At 37.2% G+C, this 13,040-nt stretch overlaps 1 protein-coding gene across 3 annotated transcripts in view; it reads left to right on the forward strand.

Moving 5' to 3' along the window:
• SCAMP1 (secretory carrier membrane protein 1) overlaps positions 1-13,040 on the forward strand; it is a 130,368-nt gene that overhangs the window by 13,106 nt on the left and 104,222 nt on the right. For 2 of the 3 annotated variants that reach the window (XM_065875597.1, XM_065875596.1), the window contains exon 2: positions 11,917-11,994. The exons of the other annotated variant lie outside the window; for it this stretch is intronic. In XM_065875597.1, coding sequence (XP_065731669.1) covers positions 11,917-11,994 — 78 coding nt within the window. The remainder of the gene's footprint in view (positions 1-11,916; positions 11,995-13,040) is intronic. 3 annotated transcript variants of the gene reach the window in all.

A 13,040-nucleotide genomic window follows, 5' to 3' on the forward strand; every position in this document is an offset into this window, starting at 1 on the left:
TGTTTACGGTTCATCCATATTATAGCATGTATCAGGACTTCATTTCTTTTTATTGTCAAAGTATAATTCCATTGCATGGGTATACTACATTTTATTTGTACATTTGTCAGTTGATATAAATTTGGGTTGTTTCCAACTTTTGGCTGTTAGGAATCATGCTGCTATGAATATTTGTACAAGTTTTTTATAAGTGGACGTATGGATGTATACCTAGGAGTGGAATTGCTAGGTCATTTGGTAATTGCCAAAGTATTTTCCAAAATGGCTGTACCATTTTACATTCTTACCAGGAGAGTGTAAGGATTCTAGTTTTTTGACATCCTTGCCAATACTGTCTTTTTTATTATAGCTATTCTAGTAGTGTGAAGTGGTATCTCATTATGGTTTTGATTTGCATTTCCCTGATAGCTAGTGATGCTGAGTGTCTTTTCATGTGCTTAGTGGCCATTTGTACATTTTCTTTAGAGAAATATCTATTCAGATCCTTTGCCCATTTAAAAATTGTTGTCTTTTTATTACTGAGATAAAGTTTTTTTAATATATATTCTAGATACAGGTCACTTATCAAATATATGTGAAAATTTTCTCCAATTTTGTAGGTTGTCTTTTTATTTTCTTGATGGTGTACTTTATAGCAGGAAAGGTTTAAATTTTGCTGAAGTCCAATTATCTGTTTTTGTCTTCTGTTGCTTGTGCTTGTGGTGTTATATCTAAGAAGACATTGTCTAACCCAAGGTCATGAAGATTTACTCCTGTGTTTTCTTCTAAGAGTTTTATAATTTTAGTGCATATATTTTGGGCTTTGATTCATTCTGAGTTAATTTTTGTATATGGTCAGAGATGTCAGTTCTCTAAAGTTACTTTTAAAATCTTTCTTAAGGATTTATTATAGATGTAGGACACTTTGCTACTATCTTAATGTTCAGTTCTTTACCCTGTTGGTTTAAGAAGTCATTTGTTCAGGTTTCTAGCCACTGCTCTATCTTTAGACATATTGTCTTTTTTTGTCTGGCTTTCATGTAATTCACGTAGCTCAAAAATGGTTCCACATAATAAATATGCAGTTTGGAATTGTAGGACCCCTTTACTTTAGTGATATCTCATGGCATTTGCTAATTCTTTTGCCAGTGGACTATTTTCTGTTATTTTGGTTAGATGGTTAATGTGGATCCAGTGGCATAATTTGAAAAACAGGCCAAGCATATTCTCAGTCTTTATCACCATTATATTTAAACTGTAGTATTTGCCAGTTTGATAAGGTCTTTATAGTTACTTAAAGTTTTTGTGTAATTGCTGTATTAGAGATTAAACAGTTTCCAATTCAGTTGTCTTTAAGAGGTTATTATCATTGAAAATGGAACAAGAGTACATTATTTATTTAGCCAAAAATTTATGGAGCACTGAAAGTGAATCAGACACTGTGATAGTCGCTAGGAATACAGAGATGAAGAAGTCCCTGATGTTAAGGATCCACACTTGAGTTGGGAGACATAATGTGTCATTAAGTGCTTTGAAGGAGAAAGAATTGGTCGGTATTGTAGCCTCAGTTCCCCTGAATGCAGAGTCTGAGGCAGAAAGCTTAGGTGTTGTTATAGTTTGCCTCCCTCACTTTATAGATGGGAAAATTCAGACCCAGAGGTTAATAGTTCCAAGTTTAGTCAGGAATTACAGAACTTGGATGAAAATTATTCCATGAATGGCTTTAATAAGGATAGAGGATTTCTTAAAGCAACTGCTCAGAGTGCTGTTGGCAATATAAAATAGAACATATATATACACAATATAATATAGAATAGAAAGCACCAGATCTCTTAATTTCATTTTGACTGTGGGCTAAGAAACTAGAGTTTCTTGCTTTCTATATTATTTAAGTCCCTTCCATAGATCATTAATTATCTGGATGAAATTTTCACCATATTATATTATGTTCAGAAATTATGTTTTGTTTCCAAAGAATTCTTCCTTTAGAATGTAGAGGGGCTAGATAGGGAAATAATTTTTTTTTTGGCACTTAATGCTGGTGTTAACATGGACAAAAATTGCAATTTAAGGTGTGGTTTGTTAACTTTTAAGTTGCACTTATGAGGTAAATCCGCTTGGGCGTGTTTGCTTCAGTTGTTTCTAATTTACTAAGGAGCGATCTGGTCCATGAAAAATTAGTTAAGCTTGTCATGACTTGCAGTGACAATGAATATTAATTTTCAACATCATGATTTATTGAATAATCCCTAGTGATTATTAAGCACCCTTTATAATGAGTTACAGAAGTTTTGCTAAATGTTGTTTTAGAGTCTTGCGGAGATTTTTAATGGCTTCTTGTAGTAGTTCCCCCTCCCCCCTTGAAATTCTCAGTGTGTTTTAAATTCATATGATTACGATAGCTTTGAGAAGTATAGAGTAGGAAAAAAATTTTACTCTCTGAAGGTAGTACCTCTCATAGTCCCTAGTTTGGGACTTTTCTCGTTTAATCAAGTTGCCTAGTCTAGTGTGTAATATTGATTGGATTAAGCAGAGCTATTGAGTATTTTAATTAAGTTTTGTAGAGCAATGCAGTGTTTAATTCAGCCTTTTTCTTTTGAAGACATATTGTTTGAAACATAAATTTGTATTCTTTATCAGATTTTCTTCTAAAAACTTGGTCTTTGGAGTCAGATTTGAAATTGAATCTTGACCATGTCACTTGTTAACTATATGACTTTGGGCAAATTACTTAAATATCTCTGAGCTAGTATTCTCAGCAGTGAAAGAAAGGATACAGAATCTAAGTCATAGGGGTGATCTGAGGATTACATGAGATAATTAAAAAATCTAGTATTGTGCTAAACTAGATGAATTCTTTCTCTCTCCTTCAGTCTGTCTTGGCTTTAGCTGTCTTCAATTTCCCATAGGTTTCCTTGATAGAATTGTAAATATTCATTTTTTTCTGAATTTTAAAAAATATTTAAATTATTGTCTTCTGGTATCGTGAAAAAGTGTGAGGAAAGTGAAAAAGTCTGGTGAAAGTCTGCTACCGTGTTGTATAAGAACGTTGGCTTGGAAAACTTCTGATCAGGTCTCTTGTCATCTTTTGTATTTTGAAAAACTTCGAGGGAATTTAGCTTTAAGTCTGAGTTTGTTTTCCTTTTTGTAACATACTGAATTTGCCCAAATGGATGAAAGTGAAATTATTAGCCATTCTTGAATAAATTATAATGACTAGATCAGCACTGTTGAATGCAAATATTTGTGCCACATGTAATTTAAAATTTTGCAGTAGCCATATGGAAAAAAATCAGGTGAAATTAATTTTAATAATATATTTAACCCCGTATATACAAAATATCTTTCAACACATAATCAACATAACAGTTATTGATATTTTACATTGTTTTGTGCTTTGAAGTCAAAAACATGGTATGTTTTATACTCTCAGCACATTTCAATTTGGACTAGATATATTTCAAGAGCTACATGTGGCTAGTGGCCACTACGTTATATAGCAAAGGTCTACGTGAGTAAAATATAATATTACAGCGGTAGTGGGCTTTAGCTGTGTTTGATAAAAATGTCAGTGGTTATCACTGGTTTAAAGCTTGTCTTCATGCCTTAGCAGTCATTTATGTGGATGGTAAGAATTTACCCATCTTTGCAATCTCTATCCCATAAATGATTTTACCAGTTATTCATTGTCCATTCCCAAAGATGTGTAAATTTTCATAGGCCCAAAATATGCTCTTCAATTATTGAGAGCATAAACCAAACTTAATATATGTTTGTTCTCTTCACATTCATCAAATCTGTAGGTGTGACATGAGATTGTATTTTGAGAAGCTCATCCCGGATCACTGGGAAGAATACGTTGGGGCAGGGGTCAGAAGATTGGGGGGAACAGTAAGAAGGCCATTGCAGTTTACATATGAGAAATACTGGCAGCTAATGGGAGAGAGTGTGGGTTGGGAGTTGGAGAAGTGGAAAGAAAGAAGGGGGTTGATAGTAGCTTGAGAGTGATTGAAGGAATGCTTTTGGTTTGTTTGCTTGTGTGCATTTTAAAGATGATTGAGACTTGAAATGTAGACGTGAGGCATCCTGTTGAGAGGAGGCAGATGAACATATGAGAGAAAAGGGTAACTGACAGGGTGATCCTGAGGAAAGATGGGAAGAGATGAAACTTGTGTATAAAGAGAAGTTTGTTGTTTTTTAAAATAGGTTTTGTCAAGTTGGCTTAAACTTTAGAACTGTGGGGAATATCTATCACTAAGAAAAATGAAGGATAAATTAGAGTTGTACTCTCCTTCCTCTCTTTTAAATTGGAAGGGAGAGAAGGTGAAATTAGAGTTAAATTAAGAAGTGATAGAGAACAGGCTTGTGGTTGCAAAGGGGGAGGGGGTTGGGAGAGGGATGGAGTGGGAGGTTGGGATTAGCAGATGTAAGCTATTATATATGGAATGGATAAAAAACAAGGTCCTACTGTATAGCACAGAGAAGTATATTCAGTATCCTATGCTAAATCATAATGGAAAAGAATATTTAAAAAAGAATGTATATATATGTGTAACTAGATCACTTTGTACAGAAATTGACACATTGTAAATCAACTATACTTGAGTAAAAAAAGTGATTGAGCAGCAGTTTTGGATCAGTATGTTTGCGATCAGTGTGTATACTAGGCATCAGAAAATATTTATACTTATTAAAATCTTTCTCACCCAGAAGATTTTATTTAAATGTAGTTAATGGCAATAAACTGTTTTTCCATAAAGTTTTAATGGAGTACAAAATGGCAAAGAACATTGGTTCCACCTGTTCTGGTTTTAAGGCATGGAGATGCACTCAGGTTACCTCAGGTGATGGAGGTCTGTTTGTTTTGGATTCTTGGGGAGGGAAGGAAGCCCAACACAGTCGATCTCTGCAGTTGTGATGAAACAGTTTCTGAGAGCTAACAAGGTGTTTACTCAATCCATAGCCCCTGCCCTTTACCTCCCTCCTGCCAAGCAGTGGAAACCATTTTCAGGTGAAATCAATATTTATAAAACATAAAAATTGAGCTTCACTGATTCAAGTGAAGGTTAGGGGGCTGATCTCTGCCAGCCTTTTACCCCTCTTCTGCCCCTCTGACACTTCCTCCTCCTTTTCCCTTCTTCCCGAGGCCCTTCTGAGGATCTATAGGAACGTGTGAAAACTCCTCTAACACCAGTCTTTCCTCATCAACTAGAAGAGCAGTAACTCCCTTGGCCCTATTTTTGCTTTGGTGACTCACTGGCAACTCTAGTAAATGCCATTCCCCTCAGGTGCCGAACCTACTGCCGCTTTTCTGGTCACGTTCTTATGACTTAGCTTCTATTTGTCTTTTTTTATACCATGAACTAGTGTCATCTGCTGCTACAGATTATAGTACAATCTTTATGTCTCATATTCAAATAGACTCTAATTGGATTGATTAGTTATTATCCAATATAGAGTCACTTCTGTTGGGGTCTGCTAGGCTCCCTCATGTCCAGTTCTAAAAATGGCTGCCATTGGCACAGAGGCCCATTCTTCATCCTTTCACATGTAGCTAAGCTATTGGGGTCACATGACACAAGGCTAGGTGGAGAACTCCTGATTGCTTTCCTCAGAAGGTGGCTGTGGTTGTTTTTTGGCCTATTCATTACATAGGATGCTCTGTACGTTCTTGATACCTCAGTTAATCACAAATGGACAGCTTTTTCTGTTTGCTCCTATTTTGTTGGTAATAATGATAACAGCCTCAGCTATCACACAAGTGTTTTCCATGTGCAGGGGCTGTATTAAGCATTTTACATGTAGTAGCTCATGAGCTGTGTGATGCATTTTACTGATGAAAAAACAGAGTCACGTTGAAATATGAAGTGCCTGTTCAATGTTTACAGCTTTTCATTAGTGGGGTGGGGAGGGTTGAATACAGGCAGTCACCTTTCCAAACAATAAAAGACTTGTAGTCTATAGCATAACATTTCAGAGCTGCAACTGACGAGGGCAGTCATCTATCATATTTCTCCTATTTTACATATGAGACAATTGAGAGTTTAGGTGACTTGCTTAAGGTTGCAGAGGCTAGTCATTTCCAGCGAACCCAGTTTCTAATTCCTAGACCTAGTCCTCTTTTCTGCTTTAGAACGAGTACCTAAGACACAAAGTTTTGAATGTTAATTTTGAAACCCAAACCTATTAAGTGTTAGCAGATACAGTAAGTGGATGCATAATGTATGGTTGTACACAATCATCCATGTAGGCTTCTTTTGTTTTTAGCCTACTGTTTAGCTTGAGGGTGATATATATAGAGAGAAGAGACTGGAGTTATTCACAAGAAATATTTATTGAGGAAACTGTTATTATTTTTGGCTGAGCCATGTGGCATGCAGGATCTTAGTTCCTTGCAGAAACTATTATTGAATTAATGTCCTCATGTCTAGCAGAAGGTGAAAGTACTTTCTTGCCAGGTTGGAATCTTCCTGTGGTGATATGTGGCAGTGATTGAGGAAGTCCAACATACAAAGCATGATGGAGGGAATCAATTGAAATACAGTGAAGGTGCACAGCCCTGGAGGGTTCGGTAAAGAAACTTGGATTAAAGATAGAAAAGAGCTAATTATGCTAGATGTAAAATATTTACTTATTCTCTTCTTTGAAAAAACATTTATTTCTTTAATGCATCTTGGTTTTTAATGAAACATGACCATGGAGTTAAGTTGCTTACTAAAGGGTTAGCAGAATAGCCCCGGCTTGACTAAATGACATAGCTTTATGGATAGTCAGGTCCAAAAAGGATATTTAAACTCTAAAGAATGTCTTGATTCTTGAAAGTTAGTAAAATACAGAAGTCTAGTACATTCCTCTAAGTCAATAAAATAAGACCAGGTCAGAATGCTTTCCTTGGTAGAAATGCAAATTCTCAGCCACCATCCTGCACATCAAGGTATGTTCAGAGTGGGCCTCAGCAGTTTGGGTTTTAACAAGCCCTCCAGGTGATTCCAGTGCTTGTGAAGTTTGAGAACCACTGTCATAGAAGCAACCAACTTAACAGTTAAAACAATTTCATTTTGATTGTGTTGGAGAGGAAGTGAGATTTTCCTGCTAAAGTTTTAGAATCAATAAGCAACGAGCTCAACCAGTGTCTTCTCTGGATAAAGTTATGATTGTGGTAAACTGCTTTTTGTATATCTGATGGAAAGAGTATATATAGGCATTAGAAGTCCTGGCTTCGTAGTTTATCTCAGATATATGCTACTTAACCTTGAGGAAGTTTCTTTTTTAAGGCCATAGCTTCTTTTTCTGAAAAATGGGACAATACCATCCACCAGGGAGGATCATAGAAAGGGTTGGAAATAATGTAAATAAGTGCTCAATACTTAATAGGCATTGAAAGATCATTCATTATTACTTAAATCATCAGCTTTGTTGGTTTTCTCCCAGTTTAGAGACTATAGCTCCCTCAACACTGTTTACGTTTATTAAAAACTAATTTGAAATGTTAATTATGTGATAATTCAGAGATATCAGTTCTTTATCTTCCTAAATCATTCTTTTTTCTTTTTAGTGAGTGAGTTTTTTTTTAAAATTAATTAATTAATTTATTTTTGGCTGTGTTGGGTCTTTGTTTCTGTGCGAGGGCTTTCTCTTGTTGCGGCGAGCAGGGGCCCCTCTTCATCGCCGTGCGCGGGCCTCTCACTGTCGCGGCCTCTCTTGTTGTGGAGCACAGGCTCCAGATGCGCAGGCTTTGCAGTTGTGGCTCACGGGCCCAGTTGCTCCACGGCATGTGGGATCTTCCCAGAGGAGGGATCGAACCCGTGTCCCCTGCATTGGCAGGCAGATTCTCAACCACTGCGCCACCAGGGAAGCCCCCTAAATCATTCTTGGCTAGATCATTCTTGGCATATAGTCTACTGCTTGGTCACCTAATACTACGTTAGGGGAAATTCCAGGCCAACCAGGATTGAACTCAGTTTACTTGAGACAGTGATTTTGGCAAACTGCCAGTTAACTTTCAGCCTGGATTAAACCTTTCTAGAATCTAAAAGGAAACAAGATCACTTAAATTATTGTAGTCACAAGTAGAAAATTGGAAGAATGATTTCATTTTAGGCCTCTTTAGAACTAAGTTGTACCTTATGTAGGATTAAAGAAAAAAAGAATTTAATGTGAATTTGAATTTTAGGACACTTGATAATTGGATATATGTATTTGTAGTATGAAAGTTGGAACTCATTGTACTTAAGTAGTGTTGAGAGAATGACATGGATTGCATGAATGTTGGCTAAGCAGGATCCATCTTTCCGACCCTACATTTTGCCTCCCCCCTTGTTTCTTTTTGAATTAATTTTCTTCTGTAATTGTGGAAAACATTTTCATGGTTCCAAAGGAAAAACTATAAAAGACGGTACATTCAGAGAAGTCTAGCTTCCAAGTTTATGCTGTCTGCTCACCGTTCTCTTCCTCTCCCTATAGGCAATCATTTTTGTTTGTTTTTGGTTTATTCTTTTTAAAAAATAAAGACACATTCATTTTTATCTTCCTTTGTGGATAAAAGGCAACATTATATTTACACTATTCTGCACTTTACTTTTTCACTATTCCGTAGCATGTAGATCTTACACCACTTTACAACTGCATAATACTCAGCTGCATAGGACTTTGTCATATAGATGTATTGTAGTTTATTCAGCCATCTTCTATTGATAGACATTTAGTTTGCTTCCATTCTTTGCTATTACAAATAGTATTTTGCAGTTTATCTTTGGAATAAATTCCTAGGAATGAGATTGCGGGTCATAGTTTAAATGCAGATGTAGTTTTTTTTTTTTTTTTTTTTTTTGTGGTAAGCGGGCCTCTCACTGCTGTGGCCTCTCCCGTTGCGGAGCACAGGCTCCAGACGCGCAGGCTCAGCGGCCATGGCTCATGGGCCCAGCCGCTCCGCGGCACGCGGGATCCTCCCGGACCGGGGCACAAACCCGTGTCCCAAACCCGTGTCCCCTGCATCGGCAGGCGGACCCCCAACCACTGCACCACCAGGGAAGCCCCGCAGATGTAGTTTTGCTAGCACTTGCCAACTTTCCCTCCATAGAGGTTGTAACAGTTTCTGTTCCTATTAGGAATGTGTGAGAATCCTTATTTCCTTACAGCTTTGTCAACAGAGTATGTCAGACTTTTGGATTTTTGCTAATCTGATACGTGAGAAATGATTACATCAGCATCCAATTGACTCTTGAACAACACAGGTTTGAACTTTGTGGGTCCACTTATATGTGGATTTTTTTTAATAGTAAATTTTATAGCACTACACAATCTGTGCTTGATTGAATCTATGAATGCAGAACCATGGATGTGGAGTATAGGGAGGGCCAACTATAACTTATACAAGGAGTTTTGACTGAGCCGAGGGTTGGTACCTCTAACCCCTGTGTTGTTGAGGGGTCAGCCGTAGTTTTAATTAGTGTTTCTCTTCTTATGAGTGAGAGTAAACATTAATTAAACATCTTTTCACTTAAACTTTTTGAATTAACTTCATATTTATGTTAATTTTTAAGGAAGTATTTCTTGGTTATTACTGCTGCTACTGTTGCAAATAATTATTCTGGATTTTCCCCCCCAGAGGTCGTAATAATAATCACTCAAGAAACAGTGTTACCTCTCATGTATGATTAAATAAAAAAGACCTATTTACATATTTCTTGTATTCAGAGATATCACAGTCTAATTTGGGAAAAAAGACTTGCATGAAGATCATCATGGTTCAGTGAAATAAATGCTGATGGAGATGAGTACCAAGTTCTGTGGGAGCATTGAGATTGGGGTGGAGTGACTTGGATATCAGGAAGGTATCAGGAAGATTATTGGTTAGCATATGAGGTAGTCTTCCGGTTGAGCCTTTAAGGAAGAGGAGGAGATTGCTAGGCTGAACCTGCCTGGAAGAGTATTACTGCCAGAGGAAGCAATGCCAAGGAAGAATATGGTGTCTGAGCATTCACAGGTTGCCTGGTTTTGTGGTGGGTTGTGGTGGGCTGGGCGTTGTGACGTGACTGCAGCTGGACCATCTGGATTTGCTAGGTCTCCACTTCTTGACCCTGAGCCCACTTCTAAATTTAAGCACAACAATGCCATCTTGATTAAAAATTTGATTAAAATATTCATGTTTCTATTTTCTTAATTTCCCCCCTGATGCATACATTCCCTCTTGATAATCTTCCTACTCATTTTTGAATAAACTGGGGAGGGTAACCCTGAGAGGAGGTAGAGTGATTTTTTTGCCCCCTTCCCATTTTATTGTTGAGCAGGCCTAAAGACTTTTTCATCTCTGCTGTACTTTTAATTTATACTTACCAATTGCTTATTGGTTCGAGGCTCCTTATATAGTAGCTTGTTGTTTTTTAAAATTAACTAATTAATTTTTGGCTGTGTTGGGTCTTTGTTGCTGCACGTGGGCTTTCACTAGTTGTGGGAACCGGTGTTACTCTTCGTTGCGGTGCACAGCCTTCTCATTGTGGTGGCTTCTTTTGTTGTGGAGCACGGACTCTAGGCACGTGGGCTTCAGTAGTTGTGGCCTGCAGGCTCAGTAGTTGTGGCTCGTGGGCTCTAGAGTGCAGGCTCAGTATTTGTGGTACACGGGCTTAGTTACTCCTGGCATGTGGGATCTTCCCGGACCAGGGCTCGAACCCATGTCCCCTGCATTGGCAGGTGGATTCTTAACCACTGCGCCACCAGGGAAGCCCAGTAGCTTGTTTTGTTTGGTTAAGGGAAAGGACTGGCAAGGTGTGAGGGTGGTTATAAGAGAGTTGATAAGGCTGGAAAGGTAGGGAGGGGCTAGTTGGAAACTTTGTATCTCATTTTGAGGAATGTATATTTTGTAGTTGAGTCTCTAAAAATCTGAAATGGATAATGGGCAGAGGAGAGGGATTGGAGGAGGGGAGTGACAAGATTAGCTTTACATTTTTGAAAGGTAACTTTGATGACTGTGTTGAGGAAGATGGATTGGACAATGTACAGTGTAGACAAGGGAGCAATGGTCCCCAGACCAGCAGCATCACCTGGGAACTTGTTAGAAGTACAGATTCTCAGGTCCCACCCCGGACCTACTGAATCAGAAACTCTGGGAGTGGGGTGCAGCAATCTGTGTTTTATTTGATTCTGGTGAATGTGAAAGTTTGAGACTAGGGATATGAAGGCTGATGAGGCTGTATATTATGGTTTGCAAATGGCTTTCACATTAATTATGTAGTTGATTTTGTTGAGATGGTCATTATATTTGTGTCTTACTTTCACAGTCAAGAGAAATAGAATAACTAGGATTTTGTGATTTAGTTACTTATATGAAAGCCTAGTACTAAGATTTGAAAAGCTGGGATAATGTGGTAATATATTATACTTGGAAGAGGGAGACAGTCTAGGATCATGTGGAACAATAAATACAGTCATGGGGAAGTACTGTAGTAGCATAAAACAAATAAGAGGTGCTTAATCTTGAATGCTCTAGATGTTGCCTGTACATGACATTGATTTGTATCGTGGTACTTAAATCTGCAGTGGGGAAAACTGAAGATATTATTTTTTAAAAAAGGGGAACATGAACTCTTTGTGGAGCCCAGAGGAAAGGATGGGTTTACTCAAGATTTGCTGAGATGCCCTGTGCAATCGGTTCCACACAGCTGTTATGAGGTGGTCTATTTTCATTCTTTAAATAATAGCTAGCAGCTGATTTGCATTTAACCCAGTTTTCATTTGTTTTTCTTTGAGAGTGTGAGGGCTGTGGGTTTAAATTTCAACTTTCTGGAAGTGGGACTGAGTAAATCTGATAATCTTCTTTATTTTCCTCTGTTAGCTTTGCTGGGTGACCAAAAGGACAGATAAAGCAAATGCTTTGTAAATATCATAATTGTATCTTAAAGGATAAATAATCTTTTTTTTCTCCTTTGAATTTTATTCCAGGACCCATCAGTTACACAAGTGACAAGAAATGTCCCACCAGGACTTGATGAATACAATCCATTTTCGGATTCTAGAACAGTAAGACTATTCTTAATTGGACTACTTTTAAATATTAAAATGGAAATTAAATAGGATTTATATTTCAATTATGGTTTCTTTTTAGTTGATTGGTTAAACTTATATAAAATAAGCTGTTAGTGTTTTATTTAGAATTGAGCAAGTTTATTAAAACAGGAAGGAATATTCCTAGTAATTGAAAATTACCATGATAGTTCTACAAATTAAATTGCTAATAACCCCTCTAATATGTTAAAATTACTACAGTTCTTTAAACAGGAGAGGTTTTTTGGTATACATGTTAGTTTCATGGTAATACAGGGTGATGTTTTCTTACAAAGAGAGATGTTCGTCTGGAACTGTACCATGAATACTTGTATGGTTGTCATTTGAATTAGGTGATTCTGAATAGGACTAGCTTTCTACTCTGGTAGACTAGAACCTTTGGAACCTGGCCTAGGAGCATATTCTTCTCAAAATGTAGTCTTGGTTTATAAAATGAAGGAGTATGGAAAAAACCCTTAAAGAACAGGGTTCTCTACTCTGAATGCATATTAGAAGCACCTGGAGAACTTTATTACAGTATCTGTTAGGGCTCTAATCTCTCACAGGGCACTTTCGTTTTTTGTTTTTGCTATAGCGCTTTTGATGATTTTATTGTGAGCCAGTTTTGAGGACTACTGAAGGTAGGTTCTGTTGAGAATTCTCCCTCAAAATTTCTCTGGCAAATAATGTTGTCTCCTGTATTTGGGTTTCTAGCTCAGATATCACACTCACGAGGCCCCTAATTTTAAACCCTGTTGGCTCTTGAATTGTTAGTCATCCTCTTAAAGATATTAAAGTTCTTCAGTTACGTGCTTGGATTTACATGCCATTATAAGGATCCTTACTTGATCATCTCTTCCTGATGCATGTTTTTCATAGTCTAGAAAATAATTCTAGAAGATCGTGTAGGCTTTTGCTTGGAAATTTCTTCAAGATGTATTAACTTTTTAGTTTTAAGAAGAGCTTTGTACAAAGTAAAAGCACTAAAATAAGAGTGAACTTTAAAATTTCACTTTATTTCA

This window comes from Phocoena phocoena, chromosome 3 (assembly GCF_963924675.1).
Source record: "Phocoena phocoena chromosome 3, mPhoPho1.1, whole genome shotgun sequence".
NCBI lineage: Eukaryota > Metazoa > Chordata > Mammalia > Artiodactyla > Phocoenidae > Phocoena > Phocoena phocoena.